This window comes from Vulpes lagopus, chromosome 14 (genome assembly GCF_018345385.1).
Source record: "Vulpes lagopus strain Blue_001 chromosome 14, ASM1834538v1, whole genome shotgun sequence".
Lineage (NCBI taxonomy): Eukaryota > Metazoa > Chordata > Mammalia > Carnivora > Canidae > Vulpes > Vulpes lagopus.
Genome location: NC_054837.1, coordinates 29,036,718 through 29,063,236, shown reverse-complemented (window position 1 = coordinate 29,063,236; position 26,519 = coordinate 29,036,718). Strand labels below are relative to the sequence as shown.

The 26,519-nt window shown below is 45.9% G+C and overlaps 1 protein-coding gene across 7 annotated transcripts in view; it reads left to right on the top strand.

Moving 5' to 3' along the window:
- The window catches only part of KDM2B (lysine demethylase 2B), a 124,172-nt gene that overhangs the window by 7,365 nt on the left and 90,288 nt on the right, over positions 1 to 26,519 (top strand). For 4 of the 7 annotated variants that reach the window (XM_041728619.1, XM_041728617.1, XM_041728618.1 and 1 more), the window contains exons 1-2: positions 23,241 to 23,418; positions 23,620 to 23,726. In XM_041728619.1, coding sequence (XP_041584553.1) covers positions 23,263 to 23,418; positions 23,620 to 23,726 — 263 coding nt within the window. In that variant the 5' untranslated portion in view covers positions 23,241 to 23,262. Of the gene's footprint in view, positions 1 to 17,327; positions 17,507 to 17,707; positions 17,815 to 23,240; positions 23,419 to 23,619; positions 23,727 to 26,519 lie in introns of those variants that run through there. The other 3 variants (XM_041728627.1, XM_041728625.1, XM_041728626.1) reach the window with 1 other exon arrangement.

Sequence of the window (26,519 nt, the reverse complement as noted above, 5' to 3'; positions counted from 1 at the left end):
ACTTCCTAGATTGAGGGACAGGCTAGGAGAGGAGTAGAATGAGTAAGGGGGAAAGTAGAAGGGAGAGGTCACAGGGCTGGGGCCATGTTGGGCCTTAATAGGCCCTGGCAGGGAATTTGGGACTGCTGGTGTGATGGGAAGCCACTGGATAGTTTTAAAGTAGGGCAATGGTGGTAGCTGTGCTATCTGATCTCTTTCTTTCTTCTTCTTCTTTTTTTTTTTTTAAGATTTTAATTTTATTTATTCATGAGAGACATGCAGAGAGAAGCAGAGACATAGGCAGAGGGAGAAGCAAGCTCCCTGTAGGGAGCCTGATGCAAGACTCAATCCCAGAACCCTGGGATCATGACCTGAGCCAAAAGGCAGACACTCAACCACTTAGCCACCCAGGCGTCCATGGTCATTTTCTTTTTTTAATTTATTTTAATTTTTAAATAATTTTAAAAATATTTTATTTATTTATTTGAGAGAGAGAAAGAGAGAGCAGAAGCAGGGAGAGTGGCAGAGGAAGAAGCAGACTCCTTGTTGAGCAAGGGGCCAAACATGAGGCTCGATCCCAGGACCCTGTAATCATGACCTGAGCCGAAGCCGGACGCTTAACCAACTGAACCATCTAGGCGCCCCTATCTGATCATTTTTTTTGGAAGAGGGTTAAAAACATTTTTAAAATAATGTAAAATTCATACACTGTAAAATTCACTAACTATTTCAGAGTGTACAGTTCAGCACTTTTGGTACATCCACAGAGTTGTGCAGTTATTTCATAACATAGATCACCTATAAAGTCAACCCTGTACCTTCCAGTTCCTCTCAGCTTCTAACCCCCGACAACCAGTGACAACCACGTGCTTTTTTGCCTCTGTGGGTTTGTCTATTCTGGATGTTTCATGTAAGTGGGATCATAGACTAAGTGGCTTTTGTGACTGGCTTCTTTTATTCAGCATCATGTTTTTGAGATTCATCCATGCTTCATTCTCTTTTATGGGTGAATGAGATTCCATTGGACACATGTGCATAGACCACATCTTGTTGATCTACTTATCAGTTGATGGATGTTTTTGGTTATTTCTATTTCTTGTCTGTTATAAATAATGTTCATGGGGCAGCCCTGGTGGCTCAGCGGTTTGGCGCCTCCTTCTGCCTGGGGCGTGATCCTGGGGTCCCGGGATCGAGTCCCACATCGGGCTCCCTGCAATGGAGCCTGCTTCTCCATCGGCCTGTGTCTCTGCCTCTCTCTCTGTCTCTAATAAATAAATAAAATGTTAAAAAAAAATAATGTTCATGGACAAGTTTTTGGGTGTTCTTTTCATTCTCTTGGGTCTATACCTAGGTAACTGGGTCATATGGTAACTATGTTTAACTTGAGGAACTGCCAGACTTTTTCAAAGCAGCTGGCCATTTTGTATTCGCATTAGCAACATACGAGGGCTCCAATTTCTTTACATCCTCGCCAAGCTTGTTATTGCCTGTCTTTTTGATGATCACCATCCCAGGGGGCATTAGTGGTGTGATATAATTTGAGTTTCATAAAAGCTGATGTTGGTGGCTGTGTGGATGAAGACAGCTGACCAGCAGTTCTGTCAGATATTCCAGCCAGAATGATTAACTCCAAAGTGTTTAAACAGATACTCAGAAGGGGGGTTGATTGGTAGAAGAATCTCAGTTAATTGGCGAGGACTTGGCTGAGGAGATACATTTTCTTTCTTTCTTTTCTTCTTTTTTTTTTTTAAGATTTATTTATTTATGATAGACACACAGAGAGAGGCAGAGTCATAGGCAGAGGGAGAAGCAGGCTCCATGCAGGGAGCCCGATGCAGGACTCGATTCCAGGACCCCAGTATCATGACCTGAACTGAAGGCAGACGCTCAACCATTGAGCCAACCACACGTTCCTTCCTCTATAAGGATTCTCTAAGAGAATGAATGAAGGCTTAGCATTATGTTGGCTGACGGGTGCTTGGTGAATAGTCCTCAGTATTATTTATTATGATGGCAGGATATGGATCTGTTGAGATTTTCTTTATGAGTAAGGTTGAAAGCCAGATTCTCATGTCTGAGGTTTAGGCAATATCAGAGTCTTCACAGTGTTGCTCTTGGTCCTTTTGAGGAGCTTAAAAACCCTTTGCAGTTTTATTATGCTCTAATCATATGCAGGCTACTCTTTCTTTCTCTGCGCTCCATTCGTCTGGTTGTTGAAGCAAGAGGACTCAGTTAGATGGTCCTGACATCCTTGTCAGCTCTCAAGTCTGGGATGGCAAAGAAAGAGGGAAGGGTAATATTTGTACCCCATCTCTCTTGGCATTTCTGTGATAATCAAATGGATTTATGGGTATTGAAGTGGTTTGTGAAGGTATAGGGTGTTCCTACATTGGGAGGGGTACAGTTAGCGTGGAGCATTATTATGACTATTTTAGTCTCTGAGAGCACACACAAGCTTCTTGAGAGCGCAAAAGGGCACATACTTCGTAGTGACATAAACGGCAAATTAACTCAAGCTGGCGTAAGCAAAACAATTCACTGGCTTACGTAATAAGTTTGGGGTGTGACCTTTAGATACATCTAGATCTAGGTGTTCCAAGAAGATCTCGAGAGGCTGTTCCAAGAGATCTCTTGTTTTTCCTTTCTGGTTCCCTCTTTTGCTTCCTCTTCCTGTTTCATTCTTGGGCAAGCTTCTCCCCTTGTGGTGGCAAAGATGAGGAGCCAGCAGCTCCTGGCTTTTATCCTGCCAACTCAGGTCTTCCCTCTCAGCCCACCAGTATTTCCATCAGATGTTTCTGGACTGGCTCTGGCAGGCTTAGCGCAACCCTGGTCAGTTTCAGCAGAAGCAAGTGATCTGGGAGTGGGGAAGGAGGGACGCTCCAGGGTTGCTGGGTGACATAAACATGCCCCTAACGGAAATGGGGGTTCTGCCTTGGAAGGCAGTGTCTGGGGAAGGCTGGGCCAACCCTCAGTGTGGGATCTTAGCCTCTGTCTTCCAGACTCTTGCCACCTTCCCAGGCCTCGAATCTTGGGAGGCAGCTGTTTGAGAAGGGATCAGCTATTGAGGCAAGTTGGAGCTACAGATTCTTCTCTAATGCCCCAAAACGGACTTTTCTCTATCGGCCCTATTTGTATGCTGTCTAGGAATTGAGGCATCTGGTCTCTGTTCTTAGCTCCTCACCTTTAAAAACAAAACAAAACAAAACAAAACAAAAAAGGCACTTTCCATTTTTAGGACCCTGTACACTTAAAATAAAAGCTTTTTATTGAAGTATAATTTACATATAGAAAAGTCCACGTACGGTAGCCATACAGCTTGATTAAGTTTAACAAATTGAACACACTAGGTATGGTACCCGGCACCCCAGGTGCCACCCCTGTGTTCCCGCACAGTCGCTGCCATCCATTGTCACCTGGACTTCTAACAGCATGGATGCATTCTGCCTGTGTTCCTACTTTATGACAATGGAATCAGGCAGGTGTCCTCTTTTTTTTTTTTTTTTCAGGTGTCCTCTTTTGGTTTCTGCTTCTTTTGCTCAACTTGGTGTTTATAAGGCATCCAGATTGTTGTGTGTAGTTGTGGATGGTTTATTTTCATTGTTGTGGTTTTCCATTATGCGACTGTATCACAACATGTTTATTCATTCTATTATTAATGGGCTTCCAGGTAGCTGCCGGTTTAAGGCTGTGTCTAGTGCCTCTATGAACCCTCTAATTATGACCTGTGAACAGATGGATGCGTTTTTGTTGGGCATATACCTCAGAGTGGAATTGCTTGGGTCTTGGGGGATGTGTATACATTCGGTTTTAGTAGATATGGTCAAGTAATTGTCCACAGGGGTTGTTGGTCTGGTTCTGATTGCTCCACATCCTCACCAAGAGTTCGTGTTTCATTTTGGTTGCTATGTTGGTGGGAGCGTAGTTTAATCACATGGTGGTGTTAGTTTGCCTCTCTTTCATGACTAATGAAATTGAGCTTCGTTGTTCATATGTTTATTTGCTAGTTGGGTATACTCTTTTGTGAACTGTCTGATCAAGTCTTTTTCTCCGTTATTTTGAAGGCTCATCTCCTGTTGGTTGTAAGATGCCTTATTTGCTAGGGCCACCACAACAAAGTACTACAGACTGGATGATGTGAACAACAGAAATTTATTTGTTCACAATTCTGTAGTCAGAAGTCTAAGATCAAAGTGTTGTAGGGTTGGTTTCTTCAAAGGCCTCTTCCCTTGGCTTTGTAGATGGCTGTCTTCTCCCTGTGTCTTCATGTGGCCTTCCTTCTCTGTTTCTGTGACCTAATCTCTTCTTGTAAGGATGTCAGTCTTGTGGGATTAGGACCTTATTTTATTTTAGATCTTATTTTAACTTAATTAGCTCTTTAAAGAGTGTTCTCAAATATAATTACATTTTGAGGTCCTGAGGGTTAGGACCTCAACACATAAATTTTAGGGGACACAATTCAGCCCATAACGTAAAGTTTCTTGAAATATTCTGGATATGATTATGTATTCTAAAATCACCTCTGACTTTGTGGGTTGGTTGCCTTTTCATACTCCTTCCATACTCCTGTATCTTTGAATGAACAGACATTCTTTATTTTCACATAGACCACTTAGGTCTTTTTGGTCTATTACTTCTTTTGTATCTTGTTCAAGAAATGTTTGCACATGCCAGGGTTGGAAGACATTCATGTTTTTCTGAAAAAAGCTTTATGGTTCAAACTTTCACATTGAGATCTGTAGTTTATTTGGAATTGATTTTTGTGTTTGGGACAAGATAGGGGTCGAGATTCCTTTTTCCCTGTATGGATATCCAGTTGATCCCAGTACCATTATTGAAAAAACACCTTCTCCTCAATAGCACTGACGTATTGTCTTTGTCATAAATCAGGTGACTGCATTTGTGTGGGTCTGTTTCTAGATGCTCTATTGTGCATGTCCCCTGAGCAGCTCCCCCATCCCACAACCAATACTCTCAACCCCAGATAGTTCATTTAAGAAGACTGGGATATTTTCACATCTGTGGCCTGGGAGTTGGGGGGATAGGGAGACTGGGAAAGAATTCTAGTTGCCTCTGAAGATGCTTTAAACTTTCCGAGAAAACATATCCGTAAAGTGCTGGGTCCCCACTCACTCTCCACAATTATGTCACTGAGGGATGGCTCCCAGCCATGGGGTCCTGCATATTATGTCTTTATTGTCTTTCTCTCTAATGAGGATACCCAAGCTAAGTGATGTTTTCCTTAGCCCCCTTTCTTGAAAAATCTTCATGACAAATCACCTCATTCACTATTCATTTATTTACCCGATTATGGTAATAATCACCTTTATCTTTTACTGTATGTTTATCATATGACTTCATTTTGTCCTCACCAATAATCATATAAATTAAGTGTTACTGTTCCCTTTCCCAGTCGGGGATCCCAGGCTTAGAAGGAATAACCCATGTGGCCCATAGGTGGACCATTGAGTTCGGATCTGAACCCAGCTCTGGGCGTTTCCCATGCTTGTGCTTCATGACTTTCTCCTCCTCTGTCTCGTGTTGTGTCCGGTGAAGGGGACTCACCAGATATGCATGTGCCCTTAACAGGCTGTTCTTGGTAAATTCTCACTCCTTAGAAATCAGCGATAGCTGACTTGCTTCCAGACCTTTTTTTTTTCAGTTGGTTTAAAAAAATCATAGACATTTTACATCGTAAACCTTGGAAGAGTTCTTAGAATCCTTGTAGTCTTGCTTTCCCCTTTTACAAGTGGGAAAAACTGAGGCCTGGAGAGAAGTGACTTGCAAGTTGCCCAGGCAGCAGATGGCACATCAGATTCAAACGTGGGTTTGAATTTCAGTGGTTGGGAGATGGTGATGCTTGTAACGCAAACCCCGAGGAAAAGTAGACTTGTGTGGGGGATGTGGATGGGCTTAGTTCTGGCCATGCTGGATGGAGCTCTGGAGGAAAACCCAGGTTGGACAGACGGGACAGGAGGCATCCACCTGGCGGAACAGACAGAAATGCAAGCAGGGGGAGGTGCGTGAAGTCAGGAGGTCTGAGGCCCCTGAGCCCCAAAGGAAGAAGGGTTTCAGAGGGGTTCAGTTATGTTTCCTTTTTTACTCTTTAATAAGATGAACACCTAGCTCACTGGGTTTTTTGTCCTGTTTCCCTTTTCCTGGAAAGCTACTGTTCTGAAATCAAAAATTTTTTTTAAGATTTTATTTATTAATTAGAGTGAAAGAGGGAGAAAGCGAGCATAAGTAGGCAGGGCAGCAGGCAGAGGGAGAGGGAGAGGTAAGCTGTCTGCTGAGCAGGGAGTACCATATGGGGCTTGGTCTCAGAACCCTGAAATGATGACTTGAGCTGAAGGCAGACGCTTAACTGATTGAGCCACCCAGGTGCCCCTGAAATCAAAATCTTGACTGCATTTGGGCCTTGGGGAACTAAACTTGCTTCTGCCCTCTGTTTACCTAATAGGAATCACTCCCCTGTGGAGTAGCTCCTTAGACTGGAACTACTAACCGTTAGCTACTGCTTACTGAGATCTTATCACAGGCCAGGGACCACTCCCATATTATTTTGTTTGATCACGTAAAACTAAGGCAGCCCTGGTGGCGCAGCGGTTTAGCACCGCCTGCAGCCCAGGGTGTGATCCTGGGGTCCCGGGATCGAGTCCTACGTCGGGCTCCCTGCGTGGGGCCTGCTTCTCCCTCTGCCTGTGTCTCTGCCTCTCTTTCTCTCTCTCTCATGAATAAATAAATAAAATCTTAAAGAAAAAAACTAAATAAAAAACCCAAACTGTATTTACCACTATCCCCATTCCATAGATGTCAAATTGAGGCCCAGAGTGACTTATCCACAGTCAAATAGCTAATGTGTGGAATTGCTGAGATTTATGCCCATATCCATTTGACCAAGGAGCTGTTCTTTTAACTTCTGTGCAGAGCTGTGGCTGGTTCTCAGTGTCCTGTAATCCATAGCTCTTTTTTGTTTTTGACTCAGGTGTCTTTTGAGTTTTCTTGGCTGATTGGGTTTAACCTTGATTTGTTAGTCTGGGTTTGTATCTTCTTATGCTCATCTGTCTGGGAGGGTCAGGCAAGGTCTTGAACCCAGGGCACAACAGAGACCCAGAGAGCCTCAGGGCTCTACGTGCCCAAGGCCTCACTGCTAGGAGATAGCTGAGTGAGATTTGAACCAGGGCTGGTGCTTTCTAGAATAAACAGTAGAACCTCTGTGCAATGGATGGGGAGATCCTGTCAAGAAGCAGAAACAAAAACCAATCCAGAAAGTGGAGGAGGATAGGGTTTCCAGAACGATGATGCAGGACAGTTGTGGGTACTCTGCGAAGAGTGGGCTCAGGAGGAGTGTGGGGTCAGTGCCCGAGTGTGCTTTATATTAGTGTTCAAAGTGACTTTCAGCAGCCTCTTTCCGGCTCTGAGCCCACGGCTCTTGGAGCTGACTGATGGGGCCTTCAAAGCAAGGGCCATGGGGCCACGGATTAATTTCTGCTGCTGGAATTTGTTGGATGTGTGTGTAGCCTGGGAGTCCAGAGAACCAATGAGATGGGGGGAGGAGTGGTGAAGGGGGGTGGGCTGAGTTGCTGGCCTACTTAGGAATGCCAGGCTCTGCTCAATGTGGAAAGTTTCTCCTGTAACCCATTGATTTCAGGAGCCTGAGAGTTCCAGGGCTCCGGGTCCCTTGCAGGATCCAAAGGGCAGTTTGTCCCTGTCACTTGCTCCAGGGATGGCTGCTTCCCAAAGTGTGGAGGGCCACATTCCATTCTTAGTGCTGACCTGCCCCTCCTGTCCCCTGGGGGCACATGCCTCCTCCCTTGTGCTCAGCTTCCTGCTCAGACACCTGGCACTTATGCCCAGCTCTCCTTTGCCATCCGTGGCAGACTAGACTGGGAACCTGAGAAGATGGAGGGCTAATTCTTAATCTCCCAGCTCAGACTGAAGAGGACTGGCAGGCCCCAGTGTCCCCAGTGACCCCTGGGGCAAGCCTCTAGGTCTCCTCCCCCACGTACTTCTCCCCAGTTCACATTTAAGGGATCTGTTCTGATCTGAGTATTTGAGAACTAGGCTAAAAATCAGTGTGTCGGTCCTGCTAGAGGACTGATAAAAGACCTAACCCAGCGGTTTTCAAAGGGAGATCCCTGGAATCCAGGTCTGAGTTCTGAGCGCCGAACCCTACCCCCCGCCCCCCTCCTGTTTCAACCGGAGCTACTTGTTTTTATTTACGCCTTTGGCTCTTGTCGAAGCTTCTGTTTGAAGAAGGAGTTCTATGGCGATGAAAACAGAAGTATAAAGGTCAGTTTTTCCTGTCTTTGCACACGAGGCATCTGAGGCTTGGAGCTGGGTCAGTGAGGGTTGCTGGGACTGGAACCCAGTCCAGGGCTCCTGGCACTGTCCCAGGTGCCCTACAGGCTGCCACTGCTCATTGTGTGGCCTCCTGTGGGCCGTTGCTGACCAAGGAATGAACAATCCAGGCACCCATTCCTCCAGCTTGGTTCTTCCAGTGAGAATAAAAGACCCTGTTACGGGGCTGTTTCTTCAGGGTTAAACTCGCGGTGCCTGAGAAGTCCATCTACAGGCAGGAGAAAGAGCTTCCTTACCCTTTCTGCCCAGTTGGGGCACCTCCTTATTTCATATTCAGAGCCTCATGACCCGGATCAGCTCAGTGGGCTAGTGGCTAAGTGTGTTGCAGACCCTCCCACGTGCCAGACATTGTGTTGGGCTCTTTTAAGTCTATGGGTCACTTTTACAAATAAACACCTTCCAAGTCTGGAAAGGGTGAATGAGTCTCTGGAAGCCACAGAGGCAGTAGTAGAGCTGGGACTTATAAAAACACTTCTTGCTGGAGAGAATTTTAAAAAGTGATGAGCTGGCAGAAAGTGTAATGAACGCCCATGGATCCATCAGCCAGACCCAACACCTGCCCTTGCCTTACCTCTATCTACTTCCTGTTCTCCTGCAATGTTTCAGGCAGATCTAGGCATCATACCATCTCATCCATAAAGTTTTCAGTGTATAGTTCTAAACAAGAAGGGATTTTTAAAACCATAGTCACAATTGTGATTTCACACCTAATCTCTTATTTTTTTAATTTTATTTTTGAAGATTTTTATTTATTCATGAGAGACACAGAGAAAGAGACAGACATAGGCAGAAGAAGCAGGTTCCCTGTGGGGAGCCCAATGTGGGACTCAATCCCGGAGTCCCAAGATCATGCCTTGAGCTGAAGGCAGATGCTCAACCACTGAGCCACCCAGGTGTCCCTTTTTTCTAAAATTTTTTAAAAAGCTTTATTTGAGAGAGAGTGAGAGACACCTGAGAGGGTGAGCATGAGCAGGGTGAGGGGCAGAGGGAAAAGCAGATTCCCTGCCGAGCAGAAAGTCTGATGCAGGGCTTGATCCCTGAGATCATGACCTGAGCTGAAGGCAGACACTTAACCTACTGAGCCAATCAGGTGCCCCTCTAAGAATATTTTTTTTTTAGGTAATCTGTACTCAATGTGAGATTGAAACTTAGAACTCCAATATCAAGAGTTGTACACTCTACCGGCTAAGCCAGCCAGGCACCCCTCCTAAGACTAGTTTTATTATTTATTTATTTATATTTATTTATTATTTTATTTTTAAAAGATTTTATTTATTTATTCATGAGAGATACATACAGAGAGAGGCAGAGACATAGGCAGAGAGAGAAGTAGGCTCCATGTAGGGAGCCCGATGTGGGACTCGATCCTAGGACTTCAGGATCACACTCAACCACTGAGACACCCAGGTGTCCCTTATTATTTATTTTTAAATACCTTGACATTTTCAGGGTGTTAAGGTACAGTTTTGGAAATTATCGCATCCTAGTAACTAAATGATACTATTGAAATAGATTATTTTAAAGTTGCATTTCTTTTTCACAGAATATGTTTTGTCATTTATTTTTCATTTACTAAATGATAATGAATCTCAGCTGCTCTTTATTTTGTCCTCATTTATTTATTTTTATTTTTTATTTTTTAAAGGTTTTATTTAGGGATCCCTGGGTGGTGCAGCGGTTTAGCGCCTGCCTTTGGCCCAGGGTGCGATCCTGGAGACCCGGGATCGAATCCCACGTCGGGCTCTTGGTGGATGGAGCCTGCTTCTCCCTCTGCCTGTGTCTCTGCCTCTCTCTCTCTCTCTCTGTGTGTGACTATCATAAATAAATAAAAATTAAAAAAAAATAAATAAAGGTTTTATTTATTTGAGAGAGTGATCGAGAGAGATAGCATAAGCAGGGGCAGAGGAAGAGGGAAAAGCAGACTTCCCCCTGAGCAGGGAGCCTAGTGCGGGGCTTGATCACAGGACCCTGGGGATCATGACCCGAGCTGAAGGCAGATGTTAACCAACTGAGCCACCCAGGTGCTCCTATTTTGTCCTCATTTAGACTAAGAATAAAGTCATAGTTTACAGATTAATATATGTGTGCTTGTGTGGGAGGGATCTATATATAGGAGTAATGAGTGTTGAGTGTTGCATAAAATATTTTACAAAATGCAAGTATCAAGGTATATACATATTTGAAAACATATTTGTGCCCAAAGTTTATTCAAAATTACATGTGGGTATATATGTACTGTATGGAAGGTGTTATGTGTTTTAAAAATACCACTAATTTCAAGGGGGGAAGGGAGTAGGAGATATAGTCTTCTATTTATGGAATTAATAAGTCATGGGGATGAAAAGTACAGCATAGGGAGTATAGTCCGTGGTATTGTAAAAGCATTGTATGGTGGTGACAGGTGGTAGCTACACTGTGTTGAGCATAACACTACATATAGACTTGTTGAATCACTGCATTGTACACCTGAAACTAATGTAACATTGTGTGTCCAATATATTTCAATAAAAAAAACCCCATTTATCAGCAGTTTGTAAATTGGGATATACTGACTGTGAATAACAGAATATATGACATCTAATATTTAGAATTTTTCTTAATGTACGTATACATGTATTTTATATATCCATATTAATGTTTACACATGTGACATTTATACACACATGCATATTATATGCATTATATGTATATCACACACATATATAATGTATGTTAAAAAATGGAGAAATTTACCCAGTTTAAGGGGATTTTTTTTTTCAAAGATTTATTTATTTATTTATTATTCATGATAGACACAGAGAGAGAGAGAGAGAGAGAGAGAGAGAGGCAGAGACACAGAAGGAGGTAGAAGCAGGCTCCATGCTGGGAGCCTGACGCGGGACTCAATCCCGGGACTCCAGGATCATGCCCTGGGCCAAAGGCAGGCGCCAAACCGCTGAGCCACCAGGGATCCCCAAGGGGATATTTTTAGAACTAGATTTGGGCTGTTATATATATATTTTTTCTTTTCTTTCTTTCTTTTTTTTTTTAAATTTACTCATGAGAGAGAGAGAGAGAGAGAGAGAGAGAGAGGCAGAGACACAGGCAGAGGGAGAAGCAGGCTCCATGCAGGGAGCCTGATGTGGGACTCAATCCCAGGTTTCCAGGATCATGCCCTGGGCTGAAGGTGGCGCTAAACCGTTGAGCCACGGGGGCTTCCCTATATATATATATTTGAAATCTTTTTATTACAGTGTTTGATTTGCATTGTATATAGGCTGGCATCATACATAAGACCAACTTTATAGAATAGTATTGATGTGATGACCTATTATTTTTAGGGTCATCAAAACTGTACGTTTATTGTGCATTAGTTTTATTGTGCAAGTTTGGGAATCAGGTTAACGAGTTAGAAGTATTCTGAAAGAGAAGTTCTTGTATACAATCTTGCCTATGTTAGATTGGGAGGGATGGGAAGCTGTGACTTGTGTGTAAATCTCTAACTTCGGGGACGCCTGGGTGGCTCAGCTGTTGAGCATCTGCCTTTGGCCCAGGGCATGATCCTGGAGTCCCAGGATTGAGTCCCATGTCGGGCTCCCTGCATGGATCCTGCTTCTCCCTCTGCCTGTGTCTCTGCCTCTCTCTCTATCTCTCATGACTAAGTAAATAAAATCTTAAAAAAAAAAAATCTCTAACTTTTGTGCCGTGAGATGCCATGGCAGATTTGGTATTCTTAAAAGCCTTTCAGTTGTACCCAGCATTAATTGTCTGAATATTTAAAACCATTTTTTAAATTGAAAGAAATTATTTTTTTCACAACTGTTTTTTGATGTAGGTGGTCCAAGTGTCCCTTTATTATTTATTAGAGAGAGAGAGAGTGGGGGGAAGGACAGAGGGAAAGAGAATCTCCAGTAGAATCCCCTCTGAGCTTGGAGCCTGACCACAGGGCTTGATCTCACCACCCTGAGATCATGACCTGAGTTAAATGAAGAGTTAGATGCTTAATCACCTGAGCCACCCCATACAGGCACCGCAGAAAAATAATAATTCATTGAGGTGAAATTCATGTAACATAAAATTAATCATTTGGAAGTATATAATCCAGTGGGGTTTAGTGCATTCACAGTGTTGTGCAACCATTACTTCTCTGGTTCCAAAACATTTTCATCACCCCAGAAGGAAACTCCTACCCATTAGCACTCCTCATTCCTATCCCCCAGCCCTTGGCACCTACTTCTTACCTATTCTGGACATGGTAAATAAATGGCTTCATGCAACATGTGACCATTGGTGATGGGCTTCTTTCATTCACCATCATGTTTTTGAGGTTCATCTGTGTTGTAGCATGGATCAGGTAACTACATTCATTTTTTTTAAAATTTTTTATTTATTTATGATAGTCACAGAGAGAGAGAGAGAGGCAGAGACACAGGCGGAGGGAGAAGCAGGCTCCATGCACCGGGAGCCTGATGTGGGATTCGATCCCGGGTCTCCAGGATCGCGCCCTGGGCCAAAGGCAGGCGCCAAACCGCTGCGCCACCCAGGGATCCCACTACATTCATTTTTATGGCTGCATAATTTACATTTTAAAAAAGTTTTTTATCTTAGTTCCAGTTAGTTAACAATACAGTTAACTAACTGCATTGGGTATACAATATAGAAATTCAATATAATTTACATTTCTTAGTATTTATTTCTTTTAAGTTGATAGGGGGCTTTTTTCTTTTTCTTTTTTTTTTTTTTGAGTAAACTTTGCACCCAAGGTGGGGCTTGAACTCATGACACTGAGATCGAGTCACATTTTCTACTAACTGAGCCAGCCAGGCATCCCCAGTTGATAAGAGACTTTTTTTTTTAAGGTTTTATTTATTTATTCATGAGAGACACAGAGAGAGGCAGAGAGACATAGGCAGAGGGAGAAGCAGGCTCCCTGCAGGGATCCCAGTGTGGGACTCTATCCTGGGACTCTGGGATCACGCCCTGAGCCAAATGCAGATGCTCAACTGCTGAGCCACGCAGGCCTCCCAATAGGAGACTTTCGAAAGAGAGTTACATTTAGAAAAACCAACTTTGTTGGTCATTTAGTACCTGATTTTTGTGTTTGTTTCTGTATTTATTTATTAAATGTATATGGGTTTATTAAGCAGAGTTTCTACATTTAATGTTGCAGTGTGAGTGTTACAGGATTTCTTCTCTTTCAGTGCCCGTGGTTCTTGGTCATGCCACTTCAAAAGATGACAAGTAGACCAGGCAGAGTGGTGGACAGCAAAGCGAGGTTTATTGAGTATTGTACAAAGCCCCCAAAGAAGGGCAACCCAAGAAGGTTGCCCTGAGTTTTTGTGTTTAATGACATCTTCATCGAGATATAATTCATATACCATGTAATTCAACTGTTTAAAATGTCTGAATCAGTGGTTTTTCATCTGTCCACAGAGTTGTGCAAACATTGCCACAATCAATTTTAGGACATTTTTATTACCCCCCTGCCATAAGACACTCCTCCCCCCCCATTAGCCATCCTTATTATGTTTTAGGATCTGAAGTAGTCAGTCCATTGGACTTGCCGGCAGAGATTTAAGTGGCTCTGACTTTCTATGACTTCACTTTCTCCACCTGTAATTGTAGATGAAATTGGCCAATTCGGTAACATGACCTACCTGCTGGCACTTTATGGAAGTGTTTCATGTGCATGATCTCATTTAAGGCTCAGATCAACCCCATGGGCTAATAACTACCATTTTTGTCTCCATGTCACAGATGGGGAAACTGATACTCAGAGAAGCTAAGCAGCCTGAGACCCAGCTGGCATTTGAACCATAAAGACTTAGCTTAGTCGTGCAGTTGTCAGAGCTGAGTTGCTGAGCTTCTGACGCTGTGATTCCCATCTACCTGCCCAGCAGTCCTTCTGCTGGCAGCTTTGCAGATGTGACCTTGTGCAAGGTTAGGGAGGAGAGGCAGAGGGAGGCGGGAGGCCGGAGTCTGGCTGGAGAGGGGCGAGGGTTTGGGGGCTTGTTCTCTTTCACCTCCCCCTCTCACCTCCCCCATCTCATAGCAGGTTCTCTGCCAATTAGGCTTCCCAGAAAAGCTGAGCAGAGCCCACCTGTTCCAGAAGCCCTGTTTAGGAAGGAGCCAGCCCTGTCCAGAGCAGGCCAAAATTTCCAGCAAAGTTCAGGGATGCCCCCTGGTGGATCTGCACTCCTGACTCAAAAACAGCTGTTTTTCTGCATCTTCCCAGGATCTAGGTGGTCACTGAAGGAAGGATCCTTTTTCACGTGTGATCTAGATTCAGTATTGCATTGGGCAGGGGCAGGAGTGCGAGGATAGGAACCTGGGCTGTGGATTATATTGAATTGGCTTCAAGTTCTAGTTCTACTACTCATACACTGGACATTTTAGGTCCAAGCCTCAAGTTTCTCATCCATCAAATGGGTATAAGTGAAGTTCTACCTCACAGAACCACAATTAACTTAAGATAACCTGTGTAGAGAGCTTGCCTGTGCTCTGTAAATGTTAACTATTCTTATTGGTAGAGTATATTCTGGAGGACTTGAGCTGATCTTGTCACCTCTAGGCACTGGATTCTTCATTTATAAGACAGGGACAGTCCTACCTCACTTCTGGGGTGGTTGTAAAAATTAGATAATGAATCTGAAAGATAGTAACGCCCAAGTTCTCCTATGTGCACAAAGGGTTACTTTTATTATTCAGTTCCTGCTACATGAAAGGCACTGTGTATTTATTCAACAAATATTGACCATGGGCCTATTATAGGGCAGGCTCTATGCACAGAGCTGGGTATATAGCACTGAACTAGATGGGAATATTACTCACATCAGCATGTAAGTTCCATGAGGATTTTGTCAGTTTCAAGGGTTGGCAAATTTTTTTCCGTAAAGATTAGAGAGTAAGTATTTTGGGCTTTGCCGGCCATTCACTCTCTGCCAGCTACTCAGCTTAGTTGGTGTAGCATGGAAGCAGCCAGAGACCTATGAACCAGAGTGTGGCTGGTGCTAATACAATTTTTATATATGGGTCCAGAAATTTGAGCTTTGTATCATTTTCATATCATTTTTCCCCATCCTCTACCACTTAAAAACATAAAAATCATCTGTAGCTCATGGGCCAGACAAAATACGTCAGTGGGCCAGATTTGCCCATGGGCCATCATTTGCTGGCCCCTGCTTGCTTGTTTGCTCTTTGTTCTTGGAGTAGCTTTGAACAAGGTGATCACCTGCTCTGGTTATTTTCTTTCTTTCTTCTGGTTTGTCCATTTCTTTTTCTTTTTTTTTTTTAAAGTATGCTTCATGCCCAGTATGGAGCCCAACTTGGGGCTTTTACTCACGACCCTGAGATTAAGACCTGAGCTAAGAACAAGAGTTGGATGCTTAACCAACTGAGCCAGCCAGGCGCCCTTGGTTTCCACATTTCTAAGTTTCCATGGACCAAATATTTGTCATTGAGCTAATGGGGAATTGAGGTATTTCCTTACCAGATGGCAGGCTTCTCATTCCAGTTGTGATGCTTATTTTGTGTCCTGACAGACAGGAGGTGCCAACTTTCATCATAAAGCACCATGAATGTGGCAGTCTGCTCTGTGTCTGTCTTCTCCCCTGCCACAGCACTTCCATTGAACCTTGGTTGTTCCTTCTTCAGTGTCTGAAGTTCTGGGGCCTTGATTATTCCCATCTTAGGGATGGGGAAGCAGAGTCCCCTTGAAGGGTTGTGATTTCCTTAAAACCTTGTTTGTTTGTTTTTTTGGAGAGAGAAAGAGAGTGAGGTGAGAGGGAAGGGGCAAAGGAAGAGGGAGAGAGAGAATCTTAAGCAGGCTCCATGCCCAGCATAGAGTCTGAAGTGGGGCTTGATCTCATGACCCTGAGATCATAATCTGAGCCGAAATCAAGAGTCAGACACCCAACTGACTGAGCCTCGCAGGCACCCCACCCTGAAGCTTTGTTACTTGCTGGTAGTCGCAGGACTAGCATTAAACACTCCTGTCTCCCAGTCCTGAGCTTGTCTCCTTCTCTCTGGGAAGCAGGGGGTGCCAGGCAGCTCACTCCTTTTAGTAAAAAGCGAAAGATTTATGCGATCTGAAGAGAAACCAGAGTATTGCAGCTCACTCCTTTTAGTTCAGTGGTTGTTCATATGAGAAGTCATATGTCACATATTGTACAGGACAGCCAACATTCATCATTTATTTGTTCCATCTATATGTTACTGAGCTCCCACTATATGCTCAGCTCTGTGTAGATACTGGGGATAAAGTAGTGAACAAGACAGACAGGACTTATGCCCTGGAGACAATTACAGAATAGTAGGGAAGAAAGACTGCAAAAGAGACAAACTTTGTGAATTGTGATTAGTGCCAGGGAGTAATGGGGGATCCATGCATTTATGCACCAGACGCTGTGCCAAGGAGTTCTTGAGCATCATCTGACTTGATCTGTGACCATTGTCTGATTTAATCCTCACAACTAGCCTATGAAAGGAGATGGCAGGATGAAGACACAGAAGTTCAGAGAAGCCCAAGTAATTTTCTCTGGCCTCACAAATTAGGGAGGGAGACTACCAAACAGCTAATTTTCTGTGGAAATAAGCACTGTTCTAGTACTTCATATAAACAGAAAGCCTTGAGTGCCATGCCAAGAGAATTTTTGCTAGGCAGTGGGGAGCATTGAAGGTTTGAAGCAAAGAGAGGAGTGCCCATGGTCAGGTCTCTGTTTTAGAAATCTCACGCTGGCAGCATGGAGGTTGTATAGGAGGGGGTAGTCTGGGGATCCCTTAGGAAGTTCTGGAGGTCGTCTTGGAGAGTAGTAAGGCTGGACTGGACCAGCGTAGAGGCTGTGGTGGTGGAGGGGAGCAGATGGAGAGAGATTCGGTAAAAGAAAACCAGTGAGACGAGGTAATAGAGCAGATGTGGCATACGGGTGAGGCAGGTTTTGTTTATGGGGATCCCAAGTGGGATCAGGATCCTGGGTCACCAGGAGCCATCAGTGTGTGGATTCTGCCCCTAGGTAGCCGGCGGCTGGTGGATGTGATGGATGTGAACACCCAGAAGGGCACGGAGATGAGCATGTCCCAGTTTGTGCGGTACTATGAGACCCCGGAGGCTCAGCGGGACAAGCTGTACAATGTCATCAGCCTTGAGTTCAGCCACACCAAGCTGGAGCACCTGGTCAAGCGTCCGACTGTGGTAGGCCCCTGGTCTCGGTCTCCTCCCTGATACTTTCTACCTCCTCTCCTCACCCTTCTTCTCCTGCTGCCTAGGCTCCAGGCCAGCCTGTGCCAGCCCCAGCAAAGGGCAGGAAGAGTCTGGGGAGAATGAGGGATGGTGAGAGAACCCAATGGAAGGGCACCCCAAGACAGCAAGTGCTGACGATGGGCTGGCTTTCAGGTAGACCTGGTGGACTGGGTGGACAACATGTGGCCACAGCATCTGAAGGAGAAGCAGACAGAAGCCACGAATGCCATTGCGGAGATGAAATACCCGAAAGTGAAGAAGTAAGACTGCCTGGCTAGTGGTGGGAGCTGGGTGGGCAGGGGTCGGGGTGGGAGGGTGTCTCGCAGCCCTGTGGGGTGCTGCTGGGACTCAAAGGATTGGGGTCCTTGGCATGAGCAGGCTGGCATCTTGCTTTCTTGGATCCCAGGGGCTCTGCTTTGCATTCCCCATCCAGATGGTCCTTTGGCCTCCCTGCCAGCTCTTCCTAGGGGCATGTGATTGAGGAGGGAGGAAGAATAGTGGGGACCATCTCTGTGTGCATGTGTGTGCTTGTTATACCTGTATCTACTCCCACCAAGTGACAGAACGTCCTGGGAGTGAGCATCTTCCGAGAGACCCGCTCATCATGGACGTTTTGCTTTTGCCAAGGGCTGGGGAGGGGTCTGGTGTTCTTTTGCTCCTTGCTGTTGAGACCCGGGACTTTTCCCAAATAAGCCCAAGGGCTACTTACTCATCAAACACTCCTTAGACGATGTCTCCACGTGGCAGGTTGGCTCTGGGCTGGGAAGGTGGCTGCATCTAATTGCAGGGACTTCACTACACATGGACCAGTAAGTCCTGAGACCAGTTGTTTAATGTGAACAGAGGCACCTATGATCCCCTTCACTTTCTAGAATTTTAATAACGGACCCTGGGGACCCTTGGGGCTACCTTTGGGCTCTCACCAACTCAGGCCGTCTGTGTTTCCATCTACAAAATGGGAAGGAGATGCTGACTGTCCCAGGCAGGACTGCTGCTCTGGGCTTCCTAGAAGAGTTGGCCCTGGCAGCTCCAAATCCATTAGCATCTCTCCTCTGCTCAGCCCTGCTGCCAGGAGTGCCCCCAGGAGCTTGAAGGCTGTGAGCTTTTCATTCAATCCACCCTTCATTCAGGGCAGAGTGAATGCAGACTCAGTGCCAGGCTTTGTAAGGGAGGCCAGCGTGCTGGCCCTGGGTTTCTCAACGCTGTGCTTTCAAGCTCTCTCTTTCTTTAATTATTTCTCAGGCATTTTTCCTCCCCTTGAAGCTGAAGCTCCTTACATCCCTTGGATCAGGGCTACATCAAACACAAGTAATGGGCTCAAAGTGGGGAGGGTGGGAGGGTTTTCAGTTTCTTTCCCATTGGATTGCAACAAAATTTCTGAAGCCCCTGAGTTGGGGAAGGAAAAGATGAACAAGACCAAGAACCTTAACCCTCTGGAAATCGTGTCCTAAAACACTGGGGATAAGGTGTAAGTCTCAGCCTAGGTAGAGGGAAACAGACCCCGGAGGGGAACAGGGAGAGGAGGAATCCTTTTTGGCTGGTGGCATTGGAATTCTTCTTGGAGGGAACATTGGACTTAGGCTTTATTTTATTTTAAAGATTTTATTTATTTATTCATGAGAGACCCAGAGAGAGAGGCAGAGACATAGGCAGAGGGAGAAGCAGGTTCCACAGGGATATGCGGGCTCGATCCCAGGTCTCAGATCATACTGAGCTGAAGTGGCGCTAAACCGCTGAGCCACGCTGCCCCTGACTAGGCTTTAAAGTAGGAGAGGGAGGATAGAAGGAATGGATGAGAGGAAGTGAGTCTTTTTAAGAATATGGGGAAAGCAGGGGAAAAATGTTGAGGATGTTACAGTTTCTTCTCTTTCAGTGCCCGTGGTTCTTGGTCATGCCACTTCAAAAGATGACAAGTAGACCAGGCAGAGTGGTGGACAGCAAAGCGAGGTTTATTGAGTATTGTACAAAGCCCCCAAAGAAGGGCAACCCAAGAAGGTTGCCCTGAGTTTTTGTGTTTAATGACATCTTCATCGAGATATAATTCATATACCATGTAATTCAACTGTTTAAAATGTCTGAATCAGTGGTTTTTCATCTGTCCACAGAGTTGTGCAAACATTGCCACAATCAATTTTAGGACATTTTTATTACCCCCCTGCCATAAGACACTCCTCCCCCCCCATTAGCCATCCTTATTATGTTTTAGGATCTGAAGTAGTCAGTCCATTGGACTTGCCGGCAGAGATTTAAGTGGCTCTGACTTTCTATGACTTCACTTTCTCCACCTGTAATTGTAGATGAAATTGGCCAATTCGGTAACATGACCTACCTGCTGGCACTTTATGGAAGTGTTTCATGTGCATGATCTCATTTAAGGCTCAGATCAACCCCATGGGCTAATAACTACCATTTTTGTCTCCATGTCACAGATGGGGAAACTGATACTCAGAGAAGCTAAGCAGCCTGAGACCCAGCTGGCATTTGAACCATAAAGACTTAGCTTAGTCGTGCAGTTGTCAGAGCTGAGTTGCTGAGCTTCTGACGCTGTGATTCCCATCTACCTGCCCAGCAGTCCTTCTGCTGGCAGCTTTGCAGACGTGACCTTGTGCAAGGTTAGGGAGGAGAGGCAGAGGGAGGCGGGAGGCCGGAGTCTGGCTGGAGAGGGGCGAGGGTTTGGGGGCTTGTTCTCTTTCACCTCCCCCTCTCACCTCCCCCATCTCATAGCAGGTTCTCTGCCAATTAGGCTTCCCAGAAAAGCTGAGCAGAGCCCACCTGTTCCAGAAGCCCTGTTTAGGAAGGAGCCAGCCCTGTCCAGAGCAGGCCAAAATTTCCAGCAAAGTTCAGGGATGCCCCCTGGTGGATCTGCACTCCTGACTCAAAAACAGCTGTTTTTCTGCATCTTCCCAGGATCTAGGTGGTCACTGAAGGAAGGATCCTTTTTCACGTGTGATCTAGATTCAGTATTGCATTGGGCAGGGGCAGGAGTGCGAGGATAGGAACCTGGGCTGTGGATTATATTGAATTGGCTTCAAGTTCTAGTTCTACTACTCATACACTGGACATTTTAGGTCCAAGCCTCAAGTTTCTCATCCATCAAATGGGTATAAGTGAAGTTCTACCTCACAGAACCACAATTAACTTAAGATAACCTGTGTAGAGAGCTTGCCTGTGCTCTGTAAATGTTAACTATTCTTATTGGTAGAGTATATTCTGGAGGACTTGAGCTGATCTTGTCACCTCTAGGCACTGGATTCTTCATTTATAAGACAGGGACAGTCCTACCTCACTTCTGGGGTGGTTGTAAAAATTAGATAATGAATCTGAAAGATAGTAACGCCCAAGTTCTCCTATGTGCACAAAGGGTTACTTTTATTATTCAGTTCCTGCTACATGAAAGGCACTGTGTATTTATTCAACAAATATTGACCATGGGCCTATTATAGGGCAGGCTCTATGCACAGAGCTGGGTATGTAGCACTGAACCAGATGGGAATATTACTCACATCAGCATGTAAGTTCCATGAGGATTTTGTCAGTTTCAAGGGTTGGCAAATTTTTTTCCGTAAAGATTAGAGAGTAAGTATTTTGGGCTTTGCCGGCCATTCACTCTCTGCCAGCTACTCAGCTTAGTTGGTGTAGCATGGAAGCAGCCAGAGACCTATGAACCAGAGTGTGGCTGGTGCAAATACAATTTTTATATATGGGTCCAGAAATTCGAGCTTTGTATAATTTTCATATCATTTTTCCCCATCCTCTACCACTTAAAAACATAAAAATCATCTGTAGCTCATGGGCCAGACAAAAACCGGCAGTGGGCCAGATTTGCCCATGGGCCATCATTTGCTGGCCCCTGCTTGCTTGTTTGCTCTTTGTTATTGGAATAGCTTTGAACAAGGTGATCACCTGCTCTGGCTATTTTCTTTCTTTCTTCTGGTTTGTCCATTTCTTTTTCTTTTTTTTTTAAAGTATGCTTCATGCCCAGTATGGAGCCCAACTTGGGGCTTTTACTCACGACCCTGAGATTAAGACCTGAGCTAAGAACAAGAGTTGGATGCTTAACCAACTGAGCCAGCCAGGCGCCCTTGGTTTCCACATTTCTAAGTTTCCATGGACCAAATATTTGTCATTGAGCTAATGGGGAATTGAGGTATTTCCTTACCAGATGGCAGGCTTCTCATTCCAGTTGTGATGCTTATTTTGTGTCCTGACAGACAGGAGGTGCCAACTTTCATCATAAAGCACCATGAATGTGGCAGTCTGCTCTGTGTCTGTCTTCTCCCCTGCCACAGCACTTCCATTGAACCTTGGTTGTTCCTTCTACAGTGTCTGAAGTTCTGGGGCCTTGATTATTCCCATCTTAGGGATGGGGAAGCAGAGTCCCCTTGAAGGGTTGTGATTTCCTTAAAACCTTGTTTGGTTTTTTTTTTTTTTGGAGAGAGAAAGAGAGTGAGGTGAGAGGGAAGGGGCAAAGGAAGAGGGAGAGAGAGAATCTTAAGCAGGCTCCATGCCCAGCATAGAGTCTGAAGTGGGGCTTGATCTCATGACCCTGAGATCATAATCTGAGCCGAAATCAAGAGTCAGACACCCAACTGACTGAGCCTCGCAGGCACCCCACCCTGAAGCTTTGTTACTTGCTGGTAGTCGCAGGACTAGCATTAAACACTCCTGTCTCCCAGTCCTGAGCTTGTCTCCTTCTCTCTGGGAAGCAGGGGGTGCCAGGCAGCTCACTCCTTTTAGTAAAAAGCGAAAGATTTATGCGATCTGAAGAGAAACCAGAGTATTGCAGCTCACTCCTTTTAGTTCAGTGGTTGTTCATATGAGAAGTCATATGTCACATATTGTACAGGACAGCCAACATTCATCATTTATTTGTTCCATCTATATGTTACTGAGCTCCCACTATATGCTCAGCTCTGTGTAGATACTGGGGATAAAGTAGTGAACAAGACAGACAGGACTTATGCCCTGGAGACAATTACAGAATAGTAGGGAAGAAAGACTGCAAAAGAGACAAACTTTGTGAATTGTGATTAGTGCCAGGGAGTAATGGGGGATCCATGCATTTATGCACCAGACGCTGTGCCAAGGAGTTCTTGAGCATCATCTGACTTGATCTGTGACCATTGTCTGATTTAATCCTCACAACTAGCCTATGAAAGGAGATGGCAGGATGAAGACACAGAAGTTCAGAGAAGCCCAAGTAATTTTCTCTGGCCTCACAAATTAGGGAGGGAGACTACCAAACAGCTAATTTTCTGTGGAAATAAGCACTGTTCTAGTACTTCATATAAACAGAAAGCCTTGAGTGCCATGCCAAGAGAATTTTTGCTAGGCAGTGGGGAGCATTGAAGGTTTGAAGCAAAGAGAGGAGTGCCCATGGTCAGGTCTCTGTTTTAGAAATCTCACGCTGGCAGCATGGAGGTTGTATAGGAGGGGGTAGTCTGGGGATCCCTTAGGAAGTTCTGGAGGTCGTCTTGGAGAGTAGTAAGGCTGGACTGGACCAGCGTAGAGGCTGTGGTGGTGGAGGGGAGCAGATGGAGAGAGATTCGGTAAAGAAAACCAGTGAGACGAGGTAATAGAGCAGATGTGGCATACGGGTGAGGCAGGTTTTGTTTATGGGGATCCCAAGTGGGATCAGGATCCTGGGTCACCCAGGAGCCATCAGTGTGTGGATTCTGCCCCTAGGTAGCCGGCGGCTGGTGGATGTGATGGATGTGAACACCCAGAAGGGCACGGAGATGAGCATGTCCCAGTTTGTGCGGTACTATGAGACCCCGGAGGCTCAGCGGGACAAGCTGTACAATGTCATCAGCCTTGAGTTCAGCCACACCAAGCTGGAGCACCTGGTCAAGCGTCCGACTGTGGTAGGCCCCTGGTCTCGGTCTCCTCCCTGATACTTTCTACCTCCTCTCCTCACCCTTCTTCTCCTGCTGCCTAGGCTCCAGGCCAGCCTGTGCCAGCCCCAGCAAAGGGCAGGAAGAGTGTGGGGAGAATGAGGGATGGTGAGAGAACCCAATGGAAGGGCACCCCAAGACAGCAAGTGCTGACGATGGGCTGGCTTTCAGGTAGACCTGGTGGACTGGGTGGACAACATGTGGCCACAGCATCTGAAGGAGAAGCAGACAGAAGCCACGAATGCCATTGCGGAGATGAAATACCCGAAAGTGAAGAAGTAAGACTGCCTGGCTAGTGGTGGGAGCTGGGTGGGCAGGGGTCGGGGTGGGAGGGTGTCTCGCAGCCCTGTGGGGTGCTGCTGGGACTCAAAGGATTGGGGTCCTTGGCATGAGCAGGCTGGCATCTTGCTTTCTTGGATCCCAGGGGCTCTGCTCTGCATTCCCCATCCAGATGGTCCTTTGGCCTCCCTGCCAGCTCTTCCTAGGGGCATGTGATTGAGGAGGGAGGAAGAATAGTGGGGACCATCTCTGTGTGCATGTGTGTGCTTGTTATACCTGTATCTACTCCCACCAAGTGACAGAACGTCCTGGGAGTGAGCATCTTCCGAGAGACCCGCTCATCATGGACGTTTTGCTTTTGCCAAGGGCTGGGGAGGGGTCTGGTGTTCTTTTGCTCCTTGCTGTTGAGACCCGGGACTTTTCCCAAATAAGCCCAAGGGCTGCTTACTCATCAAACACTCCTTAGACGATGTCTCCACGTGGCAGGTTGGCTCTGGGCTGGGAAGGTGGCTGCATCTAATTGCAGGGACTTCACTACACATGGACCAGTAAGTCCTGAGACCAGTTGTTTAATGTGAACAGAGGCACCTATGATCCCCTTCACTTTCTAGAATTTTAATAACGGACCCTGGGGACCCTTGGGGCTACCTTCGGGCTCTCACCAACTCAGGCCGTCTGTGTTTCCATCTACAAAACGGGAAGGAGATGCTGACTGTCCCAGGCAGGACTGCTGCTCTGGGCTTCCTAGAAGAGTTGGCCCTGACAGCTCCAAATCCATTAGCATCTCTCCTCTGCTCAGCCCTGCTGCCAGGAGTGCCCCCAGGAGCTTGAAGGCTGTGAGCTTTTCATTCAATCCACCCTTCATTCAGGGCAGAGTGAATGCAGACTCAGTGCCAGGCTTTGTAAGGGAGGCCAGCGTGCTGGCCCTGGGTTTCTCAACGCTGTGCTTTCAAGCTCTCTCTTTCTTTAATTATTTCTCAGGCATTTTTCCTCCCCTTGAAGCTGAAGCTCCTTACATCCCTTGGATCAGGGCTACATCAAACACAAGTAATGGGCTCAAAGTGGGGAGGGTGGGAGGGTTTTCAGTTTCTTTCCCATTGGATTGCAACAAAATTTCTGAAGCCCCTGAGTTGGGGAAGGAAAAGATGAACAAGACCAAGAACCTTAACCCTCTGGAAATCGTGTCCTAAAACACTGGGGATAAGGTGTAAGTCTCAGCCTAGGTAGAGGGAAACAGACCCCGGAGGGGAACAGGGAGAGGAGGAATCCTTTTTGGCTGGTGGCATTGGGAATTCTTCTTGGAGGGAACATTGGACTTAGGCTTTATTTTATTTTTAAAGATTTTATTTATTTATTCATGAGAGACCCAGAGAGAGAGGCAGAGACATAGGCAGAGGGAGAAGCAGGTTCCCACAGGGATGCGGGACTTGATCCCAGGTCTCCAGGATCATATCCTGGGCTGAAGGTGGCGCTAAACCGCTGAGCCACCCGGGCTGCCCCTGGACTTAGGCTTTAAAGGATAGAGGAGATGGGAGGGATGAAGGAAGGGATAGGGAAGGATGGGGGAGAGGTGAGGGGAGTGAAGTGCCAAGGGCTTTTAAGGAATCATGAGGGGAAAGCTGGGGAAAAGAGTGTGGGACTCAGATATTAGGGGCAGATCACAGCTTTCATTGATTGATTGGGTGATTGATTGATTGATTGATTCAGCGTATGTATTAAACATCTGATTGGTGCTGAGCACTGGACATATAGTGAGGAGGAAACCAGATGAGTTCCCTGCCCTGACGACAGAGGTTTCAGTCTCTCTGAAGACAGACATTCATCCACCAATCAGATAAACAAATGGCAACTTTGCAGCTGTGTTGAAGCAACAGAGCAGAGATCCAGGGTGCTACAGGAGCCCGTACCAGGGTACTTAAGGTTGTAGGGCAGGTGTCCCCAAGATGGGGTCTGAAGAGAAAGGGGTTACTTAGGAGAAGAGGCCTGGGAAGAGCTTTCCTGGCTGCGTGCAGAGAGCCAGGTGGCATGGTTCAGAAGGGCGGGGAGAAGGGGACAGATAGACCTACGGAAGGAAGGCAAGTGAGGTTAGAGCAGAGCAGGAGGTGGGCAGTGGATGCAGGGTGGTGGGTGGGCCGGGCTGGTCAGGGACCGACATGCCATAGTGAGGGGGCTGTGTTTCTCCTAAGAGCAGTCAGAAACCTCTATGAGATTTATTTATTTATTTTAAAGATTTTATTCATTTATTCATGACACACACACACACACACACAGAGGTGCAGAGACACAGGCAGAGGGAGAAGCAGTCTCCATGCAGGGAGCCTGACGTGGGACTCGATCCCGGGTCTCCAGGATCAGACCCTGGGCTGAAAGCAACACTAAACTGCTGAGCCACCTGGGCTGCCCTATGAGATTTTTTTTTAAAGCTTTATTTATTTCAGAGAGAGAGAGAATGCGATGGGAGGAAGGGCAGAAGGAGAAAGAGGAAGAGAATCTCTAGCAGACTTCCTGCTGAGTACGGAGCCTGACACAGGACTCAATCCCAGGACCCTGAGATCACACGATCAGAGCTGAAATCAAGAGTCGGTTGCTCAAGTGACTGAGCCACCCAGGCCTCCCTCTCTGAGAGATTTTAAGCAGAGAGGGATGTGTTCAGATTTGCTTTCTGCAAGTTCTGCTGCTGTGTGGATTGAAGGAGCTGGGAGTAGAGTGATGGGAGAAACCAGTGGATAATCTCTATGAGAGCAAATGATGGAGTAGGAGGGAGCAGAGGACAAATGGTACATGCATCTAGG